The sequence below is a fragment of the Mytilus trossulus genome, chromosome 5 (assembly GCF_036588685.1).
Source record: "Mytilus trossulus isolate FHL-02 chromosome 5, PNRI_Mtr1.1.1.hap1, whole genome shotgun sequence".
In the NCBI taxonomy this organism is placed as follows: domain Eukaryota; kingdom Metazoa; phylum Mollusca; class Bivalvia; order Mytilida; family Mytilidae; genus Mytilus; species Mytilus trossulus.
In genome coordinates this window covers 66,396,945-66,417,498 of record NC_086377.1, presented here as the reverse complement: position 1 = coordinate 66,417,498, position 20,554 = coordinate 66,396,945, and the positions used below count along the sequence as shown (strand labels likewise).

Here is a 20,554-nt window from a genome sequence, read left to right as displayed (position 1 = left end):
TAGACAGTCAGTGGGCCCCTACTTATAAAAAATTATGGATCCGCGAATGGATACTACCGCAGAGGTAAAACCATGCACATTTGGGTTATTGTACACGAAATGCATGCTACAATTCATTTTTGTTGATTATAAACCCTTTGGAACTCTATGTGGGCTATTTCAGCAACTAGGCAAAAAATACCAAAACTAGATTCAGCATGTCAACGAATATCTATATTAAAGGACTAGCTATAAATTTGAAACCCCACAAAATTGAAAAAGGGACCAAAAATATAAAAAAAAAATGCATGCATCGGATACATTTGTTATTGAAGGCATGACTGTAACAAAAGGATGAATATACAAAAATATCTTATTCTGGGGTCTCATTGGGGGGTTCTGATCCCGGATCCCGCTTACTGTTTTGGCAGATTCCCGTATTCCGCTTATTGTTTTGTCAGATTCCCGTATCCCGCTTATACTATGCAGTTCTGATTTTTTGTAATAATCAATGTACCGCTAGACTTCATTTCCCGTTTTTCACTACACAATCATTTGACTTTCACCTGTCACGCTTGCCAAAAATTGGCAATCCGGCGTGACGCTTATACCCAAATGCGACCCACTATTTTACTCTATTTTGACTCATATTATGCCCATTATAAATATAATAAAAAAGTAGCGTAGATTTTTTTATCCCTTTTTATCCCGTCTCGTTTCGTTTTTGAGCCATATATATTCAATTCAATTCAAAGTTTTATTGCCATATAAACTTAACAGTTTGTGACATATAACAACAACAAAAACAAATAAAGACAATAACTAAGTAACTCAATATATATACACAAATTCAGGTAAATATTAAAGGGTCCCCTGTCCTCAGTTCCATTGACTTTTTTATAAAGGATCCTAGTTTATTCACTTGTGTTGGTGTTGATGGGTTAAGTATATATATAACTTTGTCATTGTCAGTGAGATTAGCAAATAAATTACTTTCTCTATTAATGCAATCAAAATATGTTAATCTAATATTTGAATTATGAGAACAATTTATCAGGAAATGTTTCTCATCATCTAGTACTTTACATTTTTTGCAAAGTCTCTCTTCGCGAGGAATTTTAAAATGCCTCCCTTTTTCAATTAATAATGAATGGTCACTGATTCTAAGTTTTGTAATTAATTTTCTAAATTCAAAGTTTGGGTTAGAGAGGTAAGGTTTGATCAATAGATTTGGCTCAAGTGCTTTATAAAAATTTAATTTACTTTTATCATCAATAGATGTTAACTTATTTATCAACAGGTTGTTGTAGTATGAGTTTATTTGGGGTTTAATATAGCTTTTAATATTTTTTAATTGTTTTAAATTATCACAGGTTTTTAGTCTATCTATATCAATGTTAGATTCAGAAAGAATATCTTTTGCAAAAGTGAACCATGAATAGGTGCCACTAGAATCCAAAGTTTTAGTTAATTGAAAAGATTCATGTGATAAGGGATTCAAATTTGAGGTGAAAAGCCTTGTTAAATACATAATAGTTTGGGTTTTTATATGACATTCAACAGGCAGTCTTCCCAATTCGTTCCTTGTACCAAAATTTGAGGCACTCTTGTTAGTGCCAAGGGTAAACTTGCAATAACCAAGATGCAAGTTTTCTATTGGAGTCTTGTCAATAAAATTAAATGGGTCCACAATTTTTCCAGAAACCAAAGCTCTTTTTTTAGCTTTGAAATATGTTATATAGGAGTCCAAATATGTTATTTCAGAATTATAAGTCAATATAGGTCTCACTAAGGTGTCAAATAAGTTGTTTGACACTCTGATAGGAAGGCTGCCAAGAGAATTAGTATATGTTTTAATAGAGAACAAAACCTTTTTTGCCTTTTTTGTTAATTCAGCTGTACTATGACTAAGATTACCATTTGATTTAATCAGCAGACCCAAGTAAGGATATTCTGAAACATTCTCTATTTTTTTGTTTTTATATACAAGTATAGATGTTTCAGGCTTTTGCTTTGTTGCTGAAAAGACCATACTTTTTGTTTTATTTATGTTTAGAGAAAGCTGCCAGTTTTCACAAAACATGGAAACTTTATTTAGACTATTTTGGAGACCCTCCTTAGATTCTGATAGTAAAAGCAGATCATCAGCAAACAGAAGGGAGCCTAGTTTACTATTTATAAGCTCCAATGGACTTGAGTTGTCATCTTCCAAACCTTTAGTGATATCATTTATAAAAATATTGAACAAAGTAGGACTTAATGAATCCCCTTGTTTCACACCTCTAGTAATGTCAAAATAGTCAGAAATGTGATCTTTATGTTTTAAAGAGGATTTTGTATTTAAATATTGTTGTTTTATTACTCTGTAAAAAGACTTTCCTACTCCCATTTTGCATAATTTATACAGAAGGGCTGTCCTCCATACAGAGTCAAATGCCTTTCTTAAGTCAATGAAGCATGCATATATTTTTTTGTTATTTTTGTGTATATATTTATTAATTAAAGATTTTAATATGAAAATACTGTCAGCAGTTCTGTGGTTTTCTCTGAAGCCAAATTGACAGTTATTCAGCTGTTTATCCACAACTGTGATTAATCTATTATTGAGTACAGCATTGAATATTTTAGGAAGATTACTGATTAAAGATATACCTCTGTAATTATTGGGATCAGATTTGTCTCCCTTCTTATGAAGTGCAATTATATATGAGTCCTTCCATGATTTTGGGTATATACCCGTTTTTAGAATTAAATTAAATATTTTAACAATTGACTTAATTATTACTTAATTTGAGGTTTTAATTATTTCATTTATAATTCTATCTGGTCCAGCAGACTTTTGAAGTTTTAGTCCTCTGATTACCTTATTTACTTCTGAACAAGATATTGGAGCATCTGTTTCAGCTTTGAAGTCTATATTATTTTCTAATAGCTTTAACTGTGATTCAATGTCTATCATAAAAGCATTATTTATAGATGAAGGTTTACCTTGATCTTGAAAATGTTTTATTAAAACTTCTTCATCTTTTAATACCTCTGGTATTTCATCTTTTTCTGTTTTATTCTTAAGAGATTTAAAAATTTTCCAATATTCCTTTGGATTTTGATTGATATATTCACTTAAACAATTATAAAGTTTTTGTTTATATTCATTCTTTTTGTGTTTAACCATTTTCTTCAAGTTTTTTTTTTAACTCAAAAAACTTTTGCTTTAAACTATTATTTGGATTATTTCTTATTTTGTTTCCTATTTTATTTATTTGACGCTTGGTTTCATATATAACATTGTCTGACCAAACTTGTTTAAATTTCCTTTTCTTCTTCCTCCTTTTAGTTTTTGGAGTTGCTTTACAAGAAAGGCTTGAAATATAGTCTAAAATTTTTGTCAATTTTTCTGTAGCCTCATCAACACCAACCTGATTTTCCTCGTAATTAACCATTTCAAACTCTATTATCTCATTCTTTACATATTCAGTCAATAAAGCATCAATAAGTTTAAGTTTAGAATTTTCTGTCCATTTATATGATTTAATCCAGTGCCAACCTTTTTCCTCAAGGCCAATTTCTTTATCTATATTTATAGAGCACTTCATATATAAAGTAATTTGAACATGATCTGATAGGTAAGTAAAATCGTTTGTTTTAAAATATTTGACTGAGGACAGGAGACTCTCGCTAACAACAGCATAATCAACAGTACTAAATCCACTGCTTGACATATATATGTATAATATCCCAATGCGTCACCTAAAAATCGACCATTGAGTAAACGCAGCCTTGAAGACAAACACAAGTCTAATAACTTTGTACCAACTGTATTTACAGAAGTATCTTGATTGTTTCTATTAATTTCTGAATCAGTAATATAATTTTCAGGGAGTAAATCAAAACCATCAAAATTATTGATGTGATCAGAATCATTTACAATAAAGTCAGCTCTTTGGCCAGTTCGAGCATTTAGATCTCCAATTAATACAATCTGTCCATTCATGGAGAAAGATGATATCTCATTTTCTAAAAATCTATAGATGTCGTATGTGACAATGAGACAACTCTCCATCCGAGTCACAATTTATAAAAGTAGACCATTGTACGTCAAAATACGGTCTTCAACATGGAGTCTTGGCTCACACCGAACAGCAAGTTATAAAGGGCTCCAGTGTAAAACCTTTTAAACGGAAAAACGAAGGTGCAATCTATATCAAGATGTTCGTAATTAGCGGTGAAGTGTAATGGAAATGGATAAAAAAAAAATAAGGATAAAGATCCCTATACGCTTTATAAGAAACTAAATGGAATACATTTGAAATAAATGTTATTTCTATTGAATTTATTACAGTGTTTTAAAACCAAACTTTCCTCCGTAAGTTAAATTTTATCAAATCTTTCTCTTACTTTATCTATTGTTTGAGCAAGTCGGCTAAATTAAGGCTTTACAGCTAATTTCCTAATGCATGTAAAGCAAAACTTTGGTAGCTTGCTTGCTTTGTTTGTATAATTGTTTATACAAACTTTGTAAATAAGATTGACATTTTTAAACAATATGAATAGGCAAAGTGTAACCTGTATTTTTAATATTTGAATTAAATTGGGTGTTATCATAATGATTATCCAATAAAAAAAAGCAAATAATCAACTAAAGTCTTGCTCTACATGCGTAAAGAAATGAGCTGTAATAAATAAAATAAATAAAATTATACAGTGAAAATGCACCGCATATACAATACTAATGATTCGCTCCACAGTGAAAATGAAAGAATAGTATCATTATTCGACAGTAAACATGACTAGCATTACGAAATCGTCATAGTGGAATTTAGTTAAATATGAAGAAACTGAATGACAAAACATTTTCTACGTTATACAACTTTAATAATAGACCACTTTCGAGTTCATCCGTCACCGGCAAAAACTCGTCAATTATACACGCCTTTATGACGTCATTTACCAGATAGAGGGGCTCGCCTGTATCCCTGCACTATTTACGTTCATCAAGCGTCTTAGTGATCGTCTTTGTGCAGGATAAACTAGAAATAATGGTTGCTCTGTAGGTACTTACTGACATTTCCCTAATGACAGCAATGTTGATTGTCAATTTTGAGAATTCAATTTGCCGAAAAATTCGTACAATATAGAATTATAGTTTTCCAACCACTCGCTCAACATTGGAAGGAAGTGACGACGCCCCTAAACGCACAAATGACGATGATAAAGGCGCGTATAATTGACGAGTTTTTTCCGGTGACGGATGAACTCGAAAGTGGTCTATTGTATTAAAATTAATATTTTTTACTGCAACAACATCTCACCTGTTAGTTATAAAGCACCTGCACAATCTGATCGTGAAATGTCCTAAATATTCACCTATTTTGGTATATATTTCACAGCTGGATGGCTTTAGGCGCGATAAACCCCCGCTCGCATCTCTAACTTTGTTTTATTAGTATTATGTAGATCTGATCATATACATTTTAACTAATTTTCTTCATTTTCTTCAAAATTTAAAAAAAGTTCGTCTGTTTATTTATCATTCTACATTAGACATTTATGGCATATACAGTAAACATGATATTTTAGGATCCGCACTTTACATACACTGGTACTAAGACCTGTAATTAATTACTTATATTCACCAGTTATTTAAACTCATGTGAAGATAGTTGTCTCATGGACAATCATAGCTACTTATATTTACACTGTTTATGTCTGAGCTTTTACTTATGTTCAGTGTTCGTAAAAATAAACTATATTTCAGTATGTTTCTGACTGTAATTCAGTGGTTGTCGTTTGTTCATGTGTTACATTTTTTTTTCGTTTATTGTTTGCTTTTTCAGCTGACAAGGCGGCATGGGCTTTGCTCTTTGTTGACGGTCGTACGAGTTGTTAATTTCTGTATCATTTGGTCCCTTGTGGAGAGTTGTCTCCTTGGCAATCATACCACATCTTCTTTTTTCTATATATGTCGAATACAGTGCACAGCTATACGTCAGTTTACTAGTCAAATTATTTTTCCAGCACCGTTTGAAAATAAGTGTACGGGTTGTGTGTAATTGATAACATATTGGCATTCAAGATTCTTTTTATTCATCTTATAAAAAAACAGAATAAGAAACAAAACATTGTACATTTGTGACATGTGTTATAATAGAAACTGACACGAAGCTATGGTAACATTAAATAGCAAATACGAGTAAATATGGAACAGGGTCCGAATTATTTCCTTTATTACCTTAATACAGTTTCTTCCAAATTTAGGGACAATTTTTTTATTTTCTATATAAGACTGTAAATTTCAATTTCTTTCTCATACTACATGTACTAGTAGCCCTGTTCATGGTTTCTGGGAGAATTATTGACCGGCATTTAAGACAACAATACTTTTTTGAGTATCAAAATTATAGAATCATTTTGTTAAATCGAAAATCCATCCTATACCTAACAGAATCAATTAAAATTTAGAGTTGATAGTTTAATGAACCTCCTTTAGAAATATTTAAACATCTTTACCAAAGTATCATCTCTGTACAATATCCAATTTAAGCGAAGGTTAAAGTGACTCCATTCGTGGGTACCGCTCTGGTATCCTGTAACTTGGATCCTATTCCATATATTATATTTTATTTTAATTCAAAAAAATGTTAACATAAAAAACAAATATCGGATCATCCGAGTCCTTATTTGTATGGCTGTACAACTGCTGTACAACTATTTAATCTTTAAAAATAATAATAATTTAACAAAAATAGTCAAAATAACAAAGATAGTTTCTTCGTTTTTTATTAGTACTTTTTCTTTCTGTTATATTTTAAATAGTAACATTCTTTTAAATTTGTACGTAACTGTACAAAGTCATGTAGGTCTTTAAGATCTTCGTGAATGTAACCATGGTACATTTTGTAACTGCCAAACTTGTTTACAATTCAATACAATTTGTTCGTCAAATAAGATCGGTTTAAACCTCTGGAATCCCCTCCAACTCCCCAACCCCAGGATCCGCCTCTGATCCATCGGATACATGTTGGAGCATAGGATCACAAATGTGATGAACACATGTGTCAATATATTGCGTATATGCCTATAGCTGAAACATTATTGTGTACACATGGTGTAAACATGGAATTTTAAAAAATCCAACAGCTACGCATTGCCATTAAAGAACCACTTTTATCACATTTGTAAAACAAGTTAAAGATTATCACAAGTACGTGACTAAATTAACTACACATATCAAACTATACAGTAGCTTATTGTCAATGCGTGTCTGGCCTGGAGAGTCGAATTCTGATTAAACCCTAGTCTACATGCATCAAATGTCACGTGTGTTTTTTCATGTGTGTCTGTAAATTTATATTCTGTCTAAAACATTTATAACATATATCACATTTAAAAGGTTTATCACCAGTATGTAATCTCATGTGTTTTTGTAAGTGACCACTTTGTCTAAACCCTCTTCCACACACATCGCATTTATGAGGTTTATCACCAGTGTGTATTAAAGTGTGCATTTGTAAGGTAGGGAAACTACGAAATGATTTCCCACATACATCGCATTGATAAGGTTTATCACCAGTGTGTATTCTCGTATGTATTTGTAAGGATTGAAAACTACGAAATGATTTACTACATACATCACATTTATAAGGTTTAGTGTTGTTGTGTGTTATCATGTGTGTCAGTAAGGTCAATCTATGGTGAAACCCTTTACAACAAACCTCACATATAAAAGGTTTATCATCATTGTGTAAACTCATGTGAGACTTCAAGTCCTTACACTTACTAAACTCTTTCGCGCATACATCACATTTAAACGTTTTATCACCAGAATGTATTCTCATGTGTTTTCGAAATGCCCCGTTCTGAATAAATCCTTTACCACACACATCACATTTATAAGATTTATCAGCTGTGTGTGTTTTCATGTGACTCCGTAAGGTTACTTTCTGACTAAACCCTCTCCCACATACATCACATATAAATGGTTTATCACCAGTATGCGTTCTCATGTGAGTTGTTAAGTGCTGATTCGTCTTAAACACTTTCTTACATATTTCACATTTATACTGTCTATCATCGTGACCATGGGGACCAGTATGTATTCTCATGTGTCTCGTTAACTCGAAATTTTGTCTAAACCCATTACCACATATATCACATTTGAAAGGTCTTTCACTAGTGTGTGTTGTTGTGTGTCTCTTCAAGTACCAACTGTTAGAAAACCCTTTACCACATACATCACATTTATAAGATTTATCATTGTATGTATGCGTTCTCATGTGGCTCTGTAAACTACAAATTTGGCTATAACTTTTCCCACATGCATCACATACATAAGGTTTTTCACCAGTATGTGTTCTCATATGCTTTTGCATGTAATCATTATACGCAAACCCTCTACCACATACATCACACTTATAAGGTTTCTCACCAGTATGTGTTCTCATGTGGACCCGTAGATGACTAAGCTTACTAAACCCTTTATCACATACATCACATTTCAAAGCCTTAGGTTTATCTTCAGAGTGAATTTTCAAGTGTTTCCTTAAGTCATCATCCTTTCGAAAACCTGGATCACAGATATGATTATTAAACCTAGCGTATGTCTTTAAATGCATCTGTAACACATTATATGCACGAAATTCTTTTTTACAGAAATTACATTTTAAAACTTGGTTTCCAGTATGAGTAATCACATGTTCCTCTAGATCTGCATTGCTACTCAACTCCTTACCACACACTTTACATATATAACTAATTCCTCTGTCACCAGAGCAAACTATGCGTTCCTTCATAAATAGATCGGAAGTCTGATCACAGGAGACAATCACAGAAGGAGCTGATGATGCGTTCATTTTTCTCCGCTTTTGATTTCTGTCAGTTAAAAGAAAATAATCATGAAAACAACTGCAAAATAATTTTATTGAAAGATCAATTAATACAATTTGCATGTTATGTCCACTTGAAGGTGTACCTTTTTGATGTTGATGTCTTTTTAAAAACTTTTTTTTTATACTCACTAAATATGAAAAGAAAATAATTATGACAAAAAGGAAAACGTTGGGACGAAAGTGTAAGAAACAAATGAACACAATATCATGCTAATGAAATGGGTGTAAACCAGTCTCGAACATTTCTCCAAATAATTAAAAGTATAAAATAAACATTTAACAGCACATGGGCTCGATAATATCTAGCTTCGTTTCGTGTGTATTCTATTCTAGACGCCATCTAACTAACTATCGAGTAGAACACCAAAGACCTCCGATGGTCATTCAAGGGATATAAACATAAATATAGATATAAATAGATTTAGCGAATTCGTGCAATTGGATTTGGCTAGGTCTATTTAATTTCATATTATAGATAAAAATATATATGCTAATTATCGTTTTTGCCTGTAAAAGAATGACTTGTGTGGATCGAATCAGACAATCAAATGATTTATCTTTGTTCAACTTTCAATGTTGACATTCTTTCCCTTCAAATAATTGATCACGCACGATTCATGCGTTATTTATCTCTAGTTAAAAGGTTAAATTGAAGTTCATATGAATACGCATTCAATGAGGTCCAATTATTTAGTTAATCAAATATATAAACCTTTTATATGTAAATATCGTATCTCCGCCCATAGCTTCAATATAGAAACAGGCAGATATTATAATTTAGAAAAAGAAAACAGATTATGTACTATGTACAATAACAATATGGTAGAAGATGAATACCATGTTATTCTAGAATGAAATAGATATAGTGATGTAAACAAACTATACATATAGAAATATTATTGGTAATTAAAAATATTGTAAAATTGTATATTCTATAAGCCGTTGCGTATGTTAAAATGTGAACTCTTAGAAAAATGCCCGCATCAGTACGTATTTAAAGCGGAAAGATAGAAAAGATGGACTTTGTTAAAAAATTGACAATTACAACAAATATAGAAGAGACGAAATCACAAGAAAGAAATTCATTAGATGTGTTGCCCTTAAATACTCGACAAGAACAGATTTGTGATTTTAACGTATTCCGTATTTATGGATTTTATTATTGTAAATAGATTTTTAATTCATCATTTTAGTATATAAACAGAGTGCCTCTTGATTTTAAAGTATGTGAACATAGTGCGTTTTAATTGACTTATCCTGCTCGAGATCCCTCTTACATCTCTCCGTGGTGAGACAATTTATATCATTTGTACATCTGGGCCTGGCTAACGGAAAAGGTCAATAGGGATAACGAAAAAAAACATTGACCTGTAATTTACCCGTAAAAATATCGTCGCAAATGAAATGAAAAATCGGCGCAAATGAAATGCAGATAGACGGCGCTAATGCAAAACGCCGCTAGATACACACAGTGTGCAGTGGTCGTTTTAAAACAAATATATTCGCATCCCTCGTTATTATATTTGTCTAGAAATTAAAGCGCTTTTAAACATTCACATTATCAAAAACACATATGTTTTTATGAAAAAGCAAATTAGTTCTTATATTGTAATGGTTAATTGACTTCAACTTAGTCTATATTGTTTTAGTTTGATTGTTACAATGTGGTAGCCTAGCCATAGATCCTCAGGGACCGTATCAAAGACGAATATTCATTTGTAACTACCTGTATACATGAAAGAAAACTTTCGAGACGTTCCGAGAATTTTTTTTCAGGCTGAGAGAAATCGAGATATCGCCAATATATAAGCGTGACCCCCTGAGGAGTGACAAAATCAAGACCACCCACTTCCTGAAAATAGATTGTCCCACATGATTTTTGTGTTTTATAGAATTGAAAACGTGCACATACAATTAAATTGGTTAAAATGCCTAAACAGAAGAAAGGTTCGGAGCTATACCTGTTTGTAGTACTAAGAACTTTTAAAGTCAGAGGCTTATCAAGATACTTTCACATTCCTATCCGTATATAGCATGTATAGTTTCGTTTGTTTAGGTAAGATTTTTTCCTTTATATTTTCTCCTTTTCGCATCTTTTCCCTTTTCTCTGTTTACTTCCATGTTAATATATAAATTACTTTTGTTGCAATACAAATGAATATAATACAATAAGATAAGACCTCACTCTTCATCTTGACTGTGGTCAAGGATTGACAGCTGGGCACTGGTATCAACACATGATTAGCTTATAAGCCCTCCTAATTGCCTATATAAAATTTCGATTAATTACCATGTGCTTTTATTTACATAACTTCATTATCAACTTTTTTCCTTGTCACAATATGTATATTGACTTCAGGCTTTTTACAAACTGTGCAGATTAATACTAACTTCAAAATTATGTGATAAAAAATATCTTAAAAAATATCTATTAGACTGTCTATTCATTAAATATACATTTTTTGTATAATCATATTAAGAATAAATTCAGTTACATAATTCCATTTAGTTGCCCCCTCCCCTTTTCATCAGTACGATACAAAATACTCGTGTTTGTCTTTAGAAAGTTATTTATAAATATATTCTAAGTGTCTTCTCCTTGGTCGGGTTGTTGTCTCTATGACACATTCCCTATTTCAATTCTCAATTTTATATTGCATAATGTTTCATCAAATTTTTGATACAATGTGATTAAAGACGTGTATATTTTTATTCATTAGATACAGAACTCTTTTTTGAACGATCAATGCATTTGAATTGGAACATATAGTTACCCTGGGTTGAGACCACCCCCTTTTTGTAAGATGACTTCCCCTGTTCGGTACATCAATAAATTATAATAAGTTAATTCTTTTAAGTTGACAGTGCACATTTTTATAGAACGCTTCAAAAGTCAAAATAATCTGTTTTACCCTCTTTACAAATAAATGGTAAAATAACATAGTCAAGTTCGCTATATTGTGCCAGTAAAAAGTCCTTCTTGGCTGTTTTGCTTTATTAAAATCAATGGGAAAAATTATAGCAAACAGTATTTTCATAGGAGACAAATCCTAGGAAATTTAATCTCTATTCTAAGAGAGCATCGTACATTGCGTATACAATATAGACTAAAGAGGGAGGAAAAATCCCTCATGAATGTCAAATAGGCTTTCCATACATTTTTTTGCATAAACAAAGTGGGACCTTGCATTTATAAGATTTTATCGATTTATTATCCACGAAACTGTGAACATAGACATTGTGATATAAAAATGTAATCAATATAAAAACTTCGAAAAAAACTTACAATGTGGTAGAATAGTGAACTTTTGATAAACGCTCTTAATTACTGCAGTGCTTCTCAAAATAAAATTCAAAGGGAGACAATAAAGATATACCTATGGAAAGCACGATTGCCAACATAGGTACTTGTTTACTTTTACTAGTCTAACAAAAAGTTAGTTTTTGCATTTTATATTAGTAATACAATTTATGTATTTACTTAAATATTGTTAAATCAAGACGGATATGTTCCAGACCTTATGAGTATTTGGACCGTACGCGTATGGTCTGGACCGTATGCGTACTTTTTTTCAAAATACTCATACATGTACGGTCGGACCGTACGCGTACGGTCTGACTAATATTAAGAAGTTGTTCAAGTTAATTTGATACAAATGCATATGACAGATCAACATAACTTATATCTAAATTAATATAAAAAAGTTCAATTGTAATTAAAATAAAATCTTTCTATTTTAACTATTTAAAAAATTACGCGAATTAAATTAAATCCGCTTATCTCTTTAGTCTTGTATTTAGCATGTCGATAAGTAATTATACATTAATTGAACTAAGATCACTGAAATTGAAGATATAGGAGGTAAAACTTAATGTGGAAGGACAACTGTTCTAGAATATTTAGCAACTTTACAAAAATGCAAATGCAAACAGAACATGTATGAACTGTAAGTATGTGAATGAAAAAATATTACTTTACTTGTGGCAGCAAGTGCCACATTGGTCGAGAGTACCAAAATAAAATTCAGATTTACAATTGAACAAATATTAAATTTTAATTGTTGGTCTATCTAATTCAATTTGTAATAATAACAATTTGTAAAACTAAAAATAAAGATAATGATAATTGTTTTTTTTCTTATTTATATATGATACAATAACATTTATGGTCAGCTTGTATTGGACCATACGCGTATACTCATACGGTCCGACCGTACGCATATGGTCGAACCGTACGAGTATACGTATACGGTCCGGACCGTACGCGTACGGTCCAAATACTCATATGGTCTGGAACAGATATAAAAACAAGTGTGCAATTTTAATAAAAATCTCGTTCATCCGAACTTCTTTGTTAGATTGGATAATACATGGAAAGCCAATTTAACACTAATAAGTTATATAAATGTCCTTACACATAGTTTTAACCCCCAACTCGATGCACAATGACCATCTAAAATAAATGAGTTCTAATTTTTATAATAACGCTCGTTCACATGACGTATAATAGTTTACCATTGACCGCACGTCCGTCCGTCCGTCGTCAACATGTCGGACATTAACTCAAAAACGTGTTTACTACTATTCATGAAAATTTGGTGAATTGTTGATATCTATTGACATGAGTTCCATTTTGTTTTTGTACGACCTTCAAATTTTACGGTCGTATATTGCCATCAAAAGGTCGTTGTCGCCAGTGTCCATCGAAGACGGATGCATGGTTTCCGAACAATTATTTTAGTATAAGTAAATAAAAATCTATGAAATTTAAACACAAGTTCCATTACCACAAAAGGAAGGTTATTTTTTTTAGTATTGATTTTGGTGAATTGATGCTCCCAACAGTTAAGGACATAGGGGCAAAAATGGGGCTCAAATAAGCATTTTTCTAGTTTCCAGACAATATTTTATTATAAATCTATCTAAATTTATACCACAAGGTTCCATAACAGTAAAAAAGGGGTTGGGGATGGACTTTGAGGGTTATGGCTCAAACTATTGGGGGAAAAAAGGGGGAAACAAGGGTGTCCTGGTTAATGGACAATTATTTTTACATGTAAGTAATATGTGGATTAACTCTCTTACGCTGCTTTTAAATGATTAAATTGGTAATTATGGTTGCAAATTCCATTGGAAATTTGAATTGAGGTTTTGACCATATCTTGAGGGAAAGAAAACAGAAATTAGCGCGGGACAATTATTTTTTAAGATTTCAAAAATTTAAAAGAAAATGTCTTCCAATATTTTGTATTGCCAAAAAAGGATTGTTTTGGGGTAAACAAAACAAGAGGCTCTCAAGAGACTGAATCGCTCACCTTATTTTTTTTGGTTAAATCTCTCATCATTGATTATTTTGGCTTTTCAATTTATTTAAGGTGTTACCTAACACTACAGGGAGATGACTCTGTAAAATAAGCTTAACGTTTTAATTACGTTGTGTTGGAAATGGAATATTAAGCTTCTCAATGATCAAAATAAGTATTTGTCAAACTGCTATATAACCAGTGTAAATTTTCTAGGTAAAACGATTGGTTCAAATTTTTTGAAAATTTTATATTTTTGTCAAAGGGTCAAAGTAACTACTTTGGCAAAATTTAATTACAATTAAACGAGCAAAATTAATTTTAGTTAAAGTGTTAGGTACCACCTTAAATGTTATTTGAATCGTCATATTTTCTTCAAAAGCAAAAAAAAATCATTTTCTCCTATGTTCTATTTTAGCCATAGGAGCTATGTTTCTTGTAATACAAGGAAATAATTTTTTTTATACTAGATACTCTGAAACTCATTTAGCCTAAGTTTTACTGAAATTGATACAGCAGTTTCAAAGGAGAAGAGTTTTAAAAGTAAGTCAACTTGATGAATGAACAAATTGTGAAAACAATCTTTAAAGGGCAATAACTCCTTAAGGGGTCAATTGACAATTTGGGTCAAATTGACTTATTAGTAGATCTTACTTTGCTTAACATTTTTGCTAATAACAGTTTATCTGTATCTATAATAATATAATAACCAAAAACTGCAAAATTTCTATAAAATCATCAATTCAGGGGCCATTATACCTGAAAAACCAGTAACCCGATTCGGCTGAAAATGTCAGGACAGGTAGACCTTGACCTAATAAATACTTTAACTTCTTGTCTTATTTGCTCTAAATGCTGGAGTTTTTGAGATATAAGCCAAAAATTGCATTTAACCCTGTGTTCTATTTTTAGCCATGACGGCCAAGTTTATTGACAAAATGAAAAATAAAACACAAATTCATTTTATACACCCTACTGATCATCCAGTTGAAGTTTGGTTGAATTTGGTTGAATAGTTTTAGAGGAGAAGAATTTTTAAAGTTAGCAAATATGATGAACAAATTGTGAAAAATTGTCATTAAAGGACAATAACCCCTTAAGGGGTCAATTGACAATTTTGGTCATAATAACTTATTTGTAGATCTTACTTTGCTGATCATTTTTGCTGTTTACAGTTTATCTTTATCTATAATAATATTCAAGATAATGACCAAAAACTGCAAAATTTCCTTAAAATTACCAATTAAGTGGCAGCAACCCAACACTGGGTTGTTTGATTCATCTGAAAATTTCAGGGTTGATAGATCTAATAAACAGACGACAGACGACGGACGACGGATGGCATAGGTGAGCTAAAATGGTGGATTTTTTTGGGGGTGGGAGGGGTTGATTCTCAACATCTTAGTGTATTGCACAAAATAAATAAAAAGGGGATAAAAATTTTATTCGACCTGTCGACCACAAGATTTTTTTTGTCGTATATATTGGTAGCACATCGTCGGCGTCGTCCAAAGACGGATGGTTTCCGGAAAATAACTTTTGCCATGTTTGCATAAGTAAAAAGAAATTTTAACACAATGTTTATAACCACAAAAGGAAGCGTGGGGTTGATTTTGGGGGTTAGTGTCCTAAAGGTTAAGGAATGAGGGGACCAAAGGGGCAAAAAAGCATTTATCTAGTTTCAGGACAAAAAGATGTGTAATAGTATTTCAATTGTTCTGAAATTGTACCACAAGGTTTAATACCATTAGTAGAAGGTTGATATTTACTTGAAGGGGTTATTGGGAAAACAGTCTAGGAGTTAAGGGCAAAAAAAGTGCAGAAACACGTTTTTCTCTAGTTTTAAGACAATAAGTAAATATGCCAAAACACACAAGGCAACTATTTGAATGCATATATTTTACCATATATGGTCTATTGTAGTTCAGTTTGGGGAAATCTAATTTTCACTTTTTTGCAACCAAAGTATGGAATAATTTACCACTCGAAATAAAAAAAATGTTGAAATGTGGAATTATTCGAGAAACATTGTTATGATCTTTTTCCTTGGAAATTATATGCAAGTCAAATAAATTGTTTTCCTTTATACCCCAGTCCCACTAGGCCACGATCGCACTACGATCTGTGAAAAAACTGCAAATTTTGATGATCGTAGTACGATCGTGTAGATCGCAATAAGGTCGTATCACGGTCGTGGTGAGGTTTTCAAGATAGTGATGAGCGTGGCAAACTTTGAACATGTTCAAAACAATCGTGATGCGGTCGTGGCGAAATCAGGTCGTAGTAGAAGCGTAGTGAGAGCGCACTAAGATCGTAGTAAGATCGCAAAGGTCGCTGTACCATCGTAGTGAGAGCGTAGCGAAAGCGTGATTCTATTCGGAGAAACTGCGCTACGATCTCATTGCGACGTTAAATTACGACCTCACTACGACCATCACGTTCTCACCGCGACCAAACTACGCTTCTATAACCGGGTGTTTTCCGTGTTATAGTAATTCAAAGACGGAACCCCAATACTTTAAACTTTATTAGCAAGGTCCGGACAGTACCAGACATAAAACCTAAACTGACTACAAAATAACATACAAAAGCATATATAGAAAACAGTTTCTTTAGCAAAGGATTAGTGTCCAACGGTTTAACTTGTCATGGTCAGAGTGATTTCCATCACGACAAACATATATTTAAGAATAGAATTAATTAAACACAAAGAAATATAAAAGGTTAGATAGACGGATTAACAAATTGTCACTTTAGCACTTAAAATATAATGTCTGATCTTAATTTATTTGTAATCGCAAATAGTCCAAATCTTCCTGGTTATACTTCCACTACGACTATACCACGCTGTTCACGACCATAGTACGATTCTAGCACGCCCTTGCCGTCCTCATCACGCTCTTCTTACGACCTGACTACGTTCATACTACGACCATTATTCTCATTGTCATTTTCCCATAAAATATATTAATTCTCTCCAGGGTTTTGTTTGTATGTATGTAATTGGGACTTCTTGTCCATTTTCTCTAATGCCCGCGTCACACTGTCCCGATTTTTATATACGATGTACACCCGAATGCGAAAATCGTGAGTTCGCACGGAATTGGTCCCGATCTCTTTAAAATACCTAAGAGTGACCGAAGCAAGTACGATGAATAACGAAGTCTATACGATGGTGCCAAAATTATATACGATAGCAAAAAATGGACATACGAAGACTGGTATTTAAGCTTCCTATCTCAGCCGAAGCCTACACGATGGATCACGCAGGCTACACGATGGATTACGAAGGCTACACGATGGATTACGATGATGGCGCGATGGCCATACGATGTCTAAACGACGTCATGTACAGCTTACGATGCATTTAAATTATATGCAATATATTACAAGTATACAAACGATCTAAAATGCGTTCTACCTGTTTTGAACTTTTTTATGATACGAACAGAATTTCGAGAACATATCGTTTCTGTACAAGTCTGACATGCATGGCGGGAAATCAATATTTTCGTCTAATTCTTATAAAACTTAGTTTAATATCCCCTCGCCTACTACATGCAAGTTGCGTGTAGATAAAATTGTTATGGACACTCTAGACCAAAATGCTCAAAACTTGGTATGGTTTACGTGTTAAGAATATCTTAAGCGCTATTGACTTTAAAGTTCAAAGGTCAAGATCACAGTGGCAGTTGTAATACAAGGCAATATCACCCTTGTGGACACTCTAAAACCAATATGATTCAAAAGATTTTAACCACATTTGGTATATTGTTCTTCCTTGTAATTATCTGACATTTTTTACGTTCAAGGCCAACGGTCAAGGTCATGCAGATGGACATGTTTTTTCCTCATTGAAATAGCATAATACACAGGAAATTGGTTGCTCATTTGTTTACCTGCTGGTTCTAAAGACAATTTTAAAGGTATTTCCAGCTAATGAATGTTTTGGTTGATTTCTAAAAAAATAGTTTATGCATCGAATATGCATATTCAATTGATCATTTTCTGCATGTGTCATATACAAATATAGTGTCCATAGTTGTCCCCAATATGTTACATACGAGGGGATGCCACGCTTGGCATTGCTTTGTTTGAACTGCAACATGTGTGCACTAGTCTGAATAATCACCCATAATTATGCCCATGTATGGTCTATCTTAAAGGTAAGGTAATGGGTTCGTTGATCCCTTTTATTCAAAAAGAAATCTTTCAAGGAGAATATCATAATAATTTAGACAAAAGGAAGGATGTGGGGAAAGCAACAAATGCGGCAAAATATGATATATAGAAAACAAAATGGTTATGGAGTAAACATTCGTGACACAACAACTCAGACGATACATAAAAATCAGAATAATGAAGAAAAAGTTGGTTTCCCTATATGCGTATACATGTACCTGCAGTGTTGGTGTACGAGGCGCGTTTATGATTTTCATTATGTTGACAAAAATAATATTTTACTTGTAAAAGTAAATCCTGAGCCTGTAATAGCTGCTCTTCTTGTTCCATTTGAATCAATAGAAACAACGCTGTCGCCTTTCTTGTTCTCATAAAATCATATGATATGAGCTTCATGTTTTGTGAACGTCTTTCTTAACTGTCGTTTTAGAATGACCAGTGCATATCGCGCATTGCACTTTAAATACATTTTAGCGCGAAAACTTCAATTTAGCTGAATGTATTGCCGTCGTAGTTCTATCTTGTCGCCTTCGTACTTTTATTCGATGGCAACACGACGGGATTACGAGGTCTTCACAAAGTCGTGTTGCCATCTTATGACCTTCGGGTAGCTTCGTGATTCATTCGTGTAGACATCGCAATGTCAAAACTGCCCGATGGAAACGATGGAAACACGAATGCAATACGATGTTCAAAGATGCATTCCCGGTGACATTACGATGGTGAGGATGGTGATACGAACTCAATACGAATCCTCAACATCGGACGCACCTTCGGGGATTTTTTAACATGTTAAAAAATTAAGAACCGTTTCCGAAGTTGTCTCCGAAGGCTAGAAAAAGTGGCCGATGGTTCTACGATGGTTAACGATGGCACTACGAATAGCCCGATCTGGATACGATCAGTCCCGATTTTGAAAATTTCCATAATCGTGTTGCAATCGGCGTAAAAATCGGGACAGTGTGACGCGGGCATAACGGCTCAACCATGGTTCTTGTTTTCATATAGATAAGACCGTTGGTTTTCCCGTTTGAATGGTTTTACACTAGTAATATTTGGGGCCTTTTATATCTTGCTGTTCGGTGTAAGCCAATTAAGGCTCCGTGTTGAAGGCCGTATCTTGGCCTATAATTGTTACTTTTAAAAATTGTTACTTGAATTGAGAGTTGTCTCATTGGAACTCATACCACATTTTCTTATATCTATTGATTCATCTGTTTCATATCTGATATAGTTCACTAAAATATTCTCATTTCAGCTTTATGGACCAGCAATAGGTTGAAATTTAGGTCGGATTGGTCGGTCCGACATCTCTACTTGATCAAGATTCGTTACTATGATATCAGAGCTCCATCTGCCTCTACATCACCCCTAACACCACGCCCACGTGTTCTAGTAGATTTTGATGGCATGACTGTATTTTTTTTTCTCGAGAAATCCACGTATGTTTAATCAGGAATAGAACTAAAGGAATAATACTCTATTGATATGGAACACGATGTTGACGTTATTGCTGAGAGCGTAGTAACGAAGATCGCGGTTTGAACGTAGTGTAATCGTGGTAAGAACGTGCTATAATCGCAGTAGAAGCGTGGTAAGATCGTGTTGCAATCGGATAACTCGTGGTATGGTCGTAGTGAGAACGTGATGAGCGTAGAAAAATCTTGATAAGCGTAGTAAGGTTGCAGAATAAGCGCGATGAGAACGTGTTATAATCGTAGCGGGATCGTTGTAGAAGCGTAATGAGGACGTAGTAGCATCGTGAAAGCAACGAAAATTTACATTTTCATGCCGCTCATACCGCGACTTCACCACGATCTGAATTTAATTTAGATCGCGGTAAGCGTGGTGCGATCGTGGTCTAGTGGGACTGGGGCTTTAACAAACCTTTATCAAATATTGCCATTTATTACCATTTGTATATTTCAATAACTGAATTGTGTATATACTAGTAATATATATTGTAATATATATATTGTATTTTAATGTATGAATGTATGAATGTTAACTGTATACATGTATTTTGTTTGAGGTCCTCAATGAAAATTAGACTAGTTCTAATTGAGTTACCCTCTTTAAATAAAAAAAATAATTATTATATTATTATTATTAAAATAACTTGTGTGTAACCGTATGGATCTCTGACATTGTTCCACAAGTTTATATATAACAGAGGGAAGGTTGGGATTCAGTTCGAGGTTAATT

The 20,554-nt window shown here is 33.0% G+C and overlaps 1 protein-coding gene across 1 annotated transcript; it reads right to left on the bottom strand.

The window, feature by feature from the left end:
• Positions 1-6,061: 6,061 nt before the first annotated feature.
• On the bottom strand, positions 6,062-12,235 carry LOC134719093 (zinc finger protein 227-like). Its single transcript, XM_063582039.1, has 2 exons — positions 12,151-12,235; positions 6,062-8,847 (listed from the first exon to the last, which is right to left on the bottom strand). The coding sequence occupies exon 2, from the start codon at positions 8,826-8,828 to the stop codon at positions 7,293-7,295; it is 1,536 nt and encodes a 511-aa protein (XP_063438109.1). The 5' UTR covers positions 8,829-8,847; positions 12,151-12,235; the 3' UTR covers positions 6,062-7,292.
• Between the last annotated feature and the right edge of the window lie 8,319 nt (positions 12,236-20,554).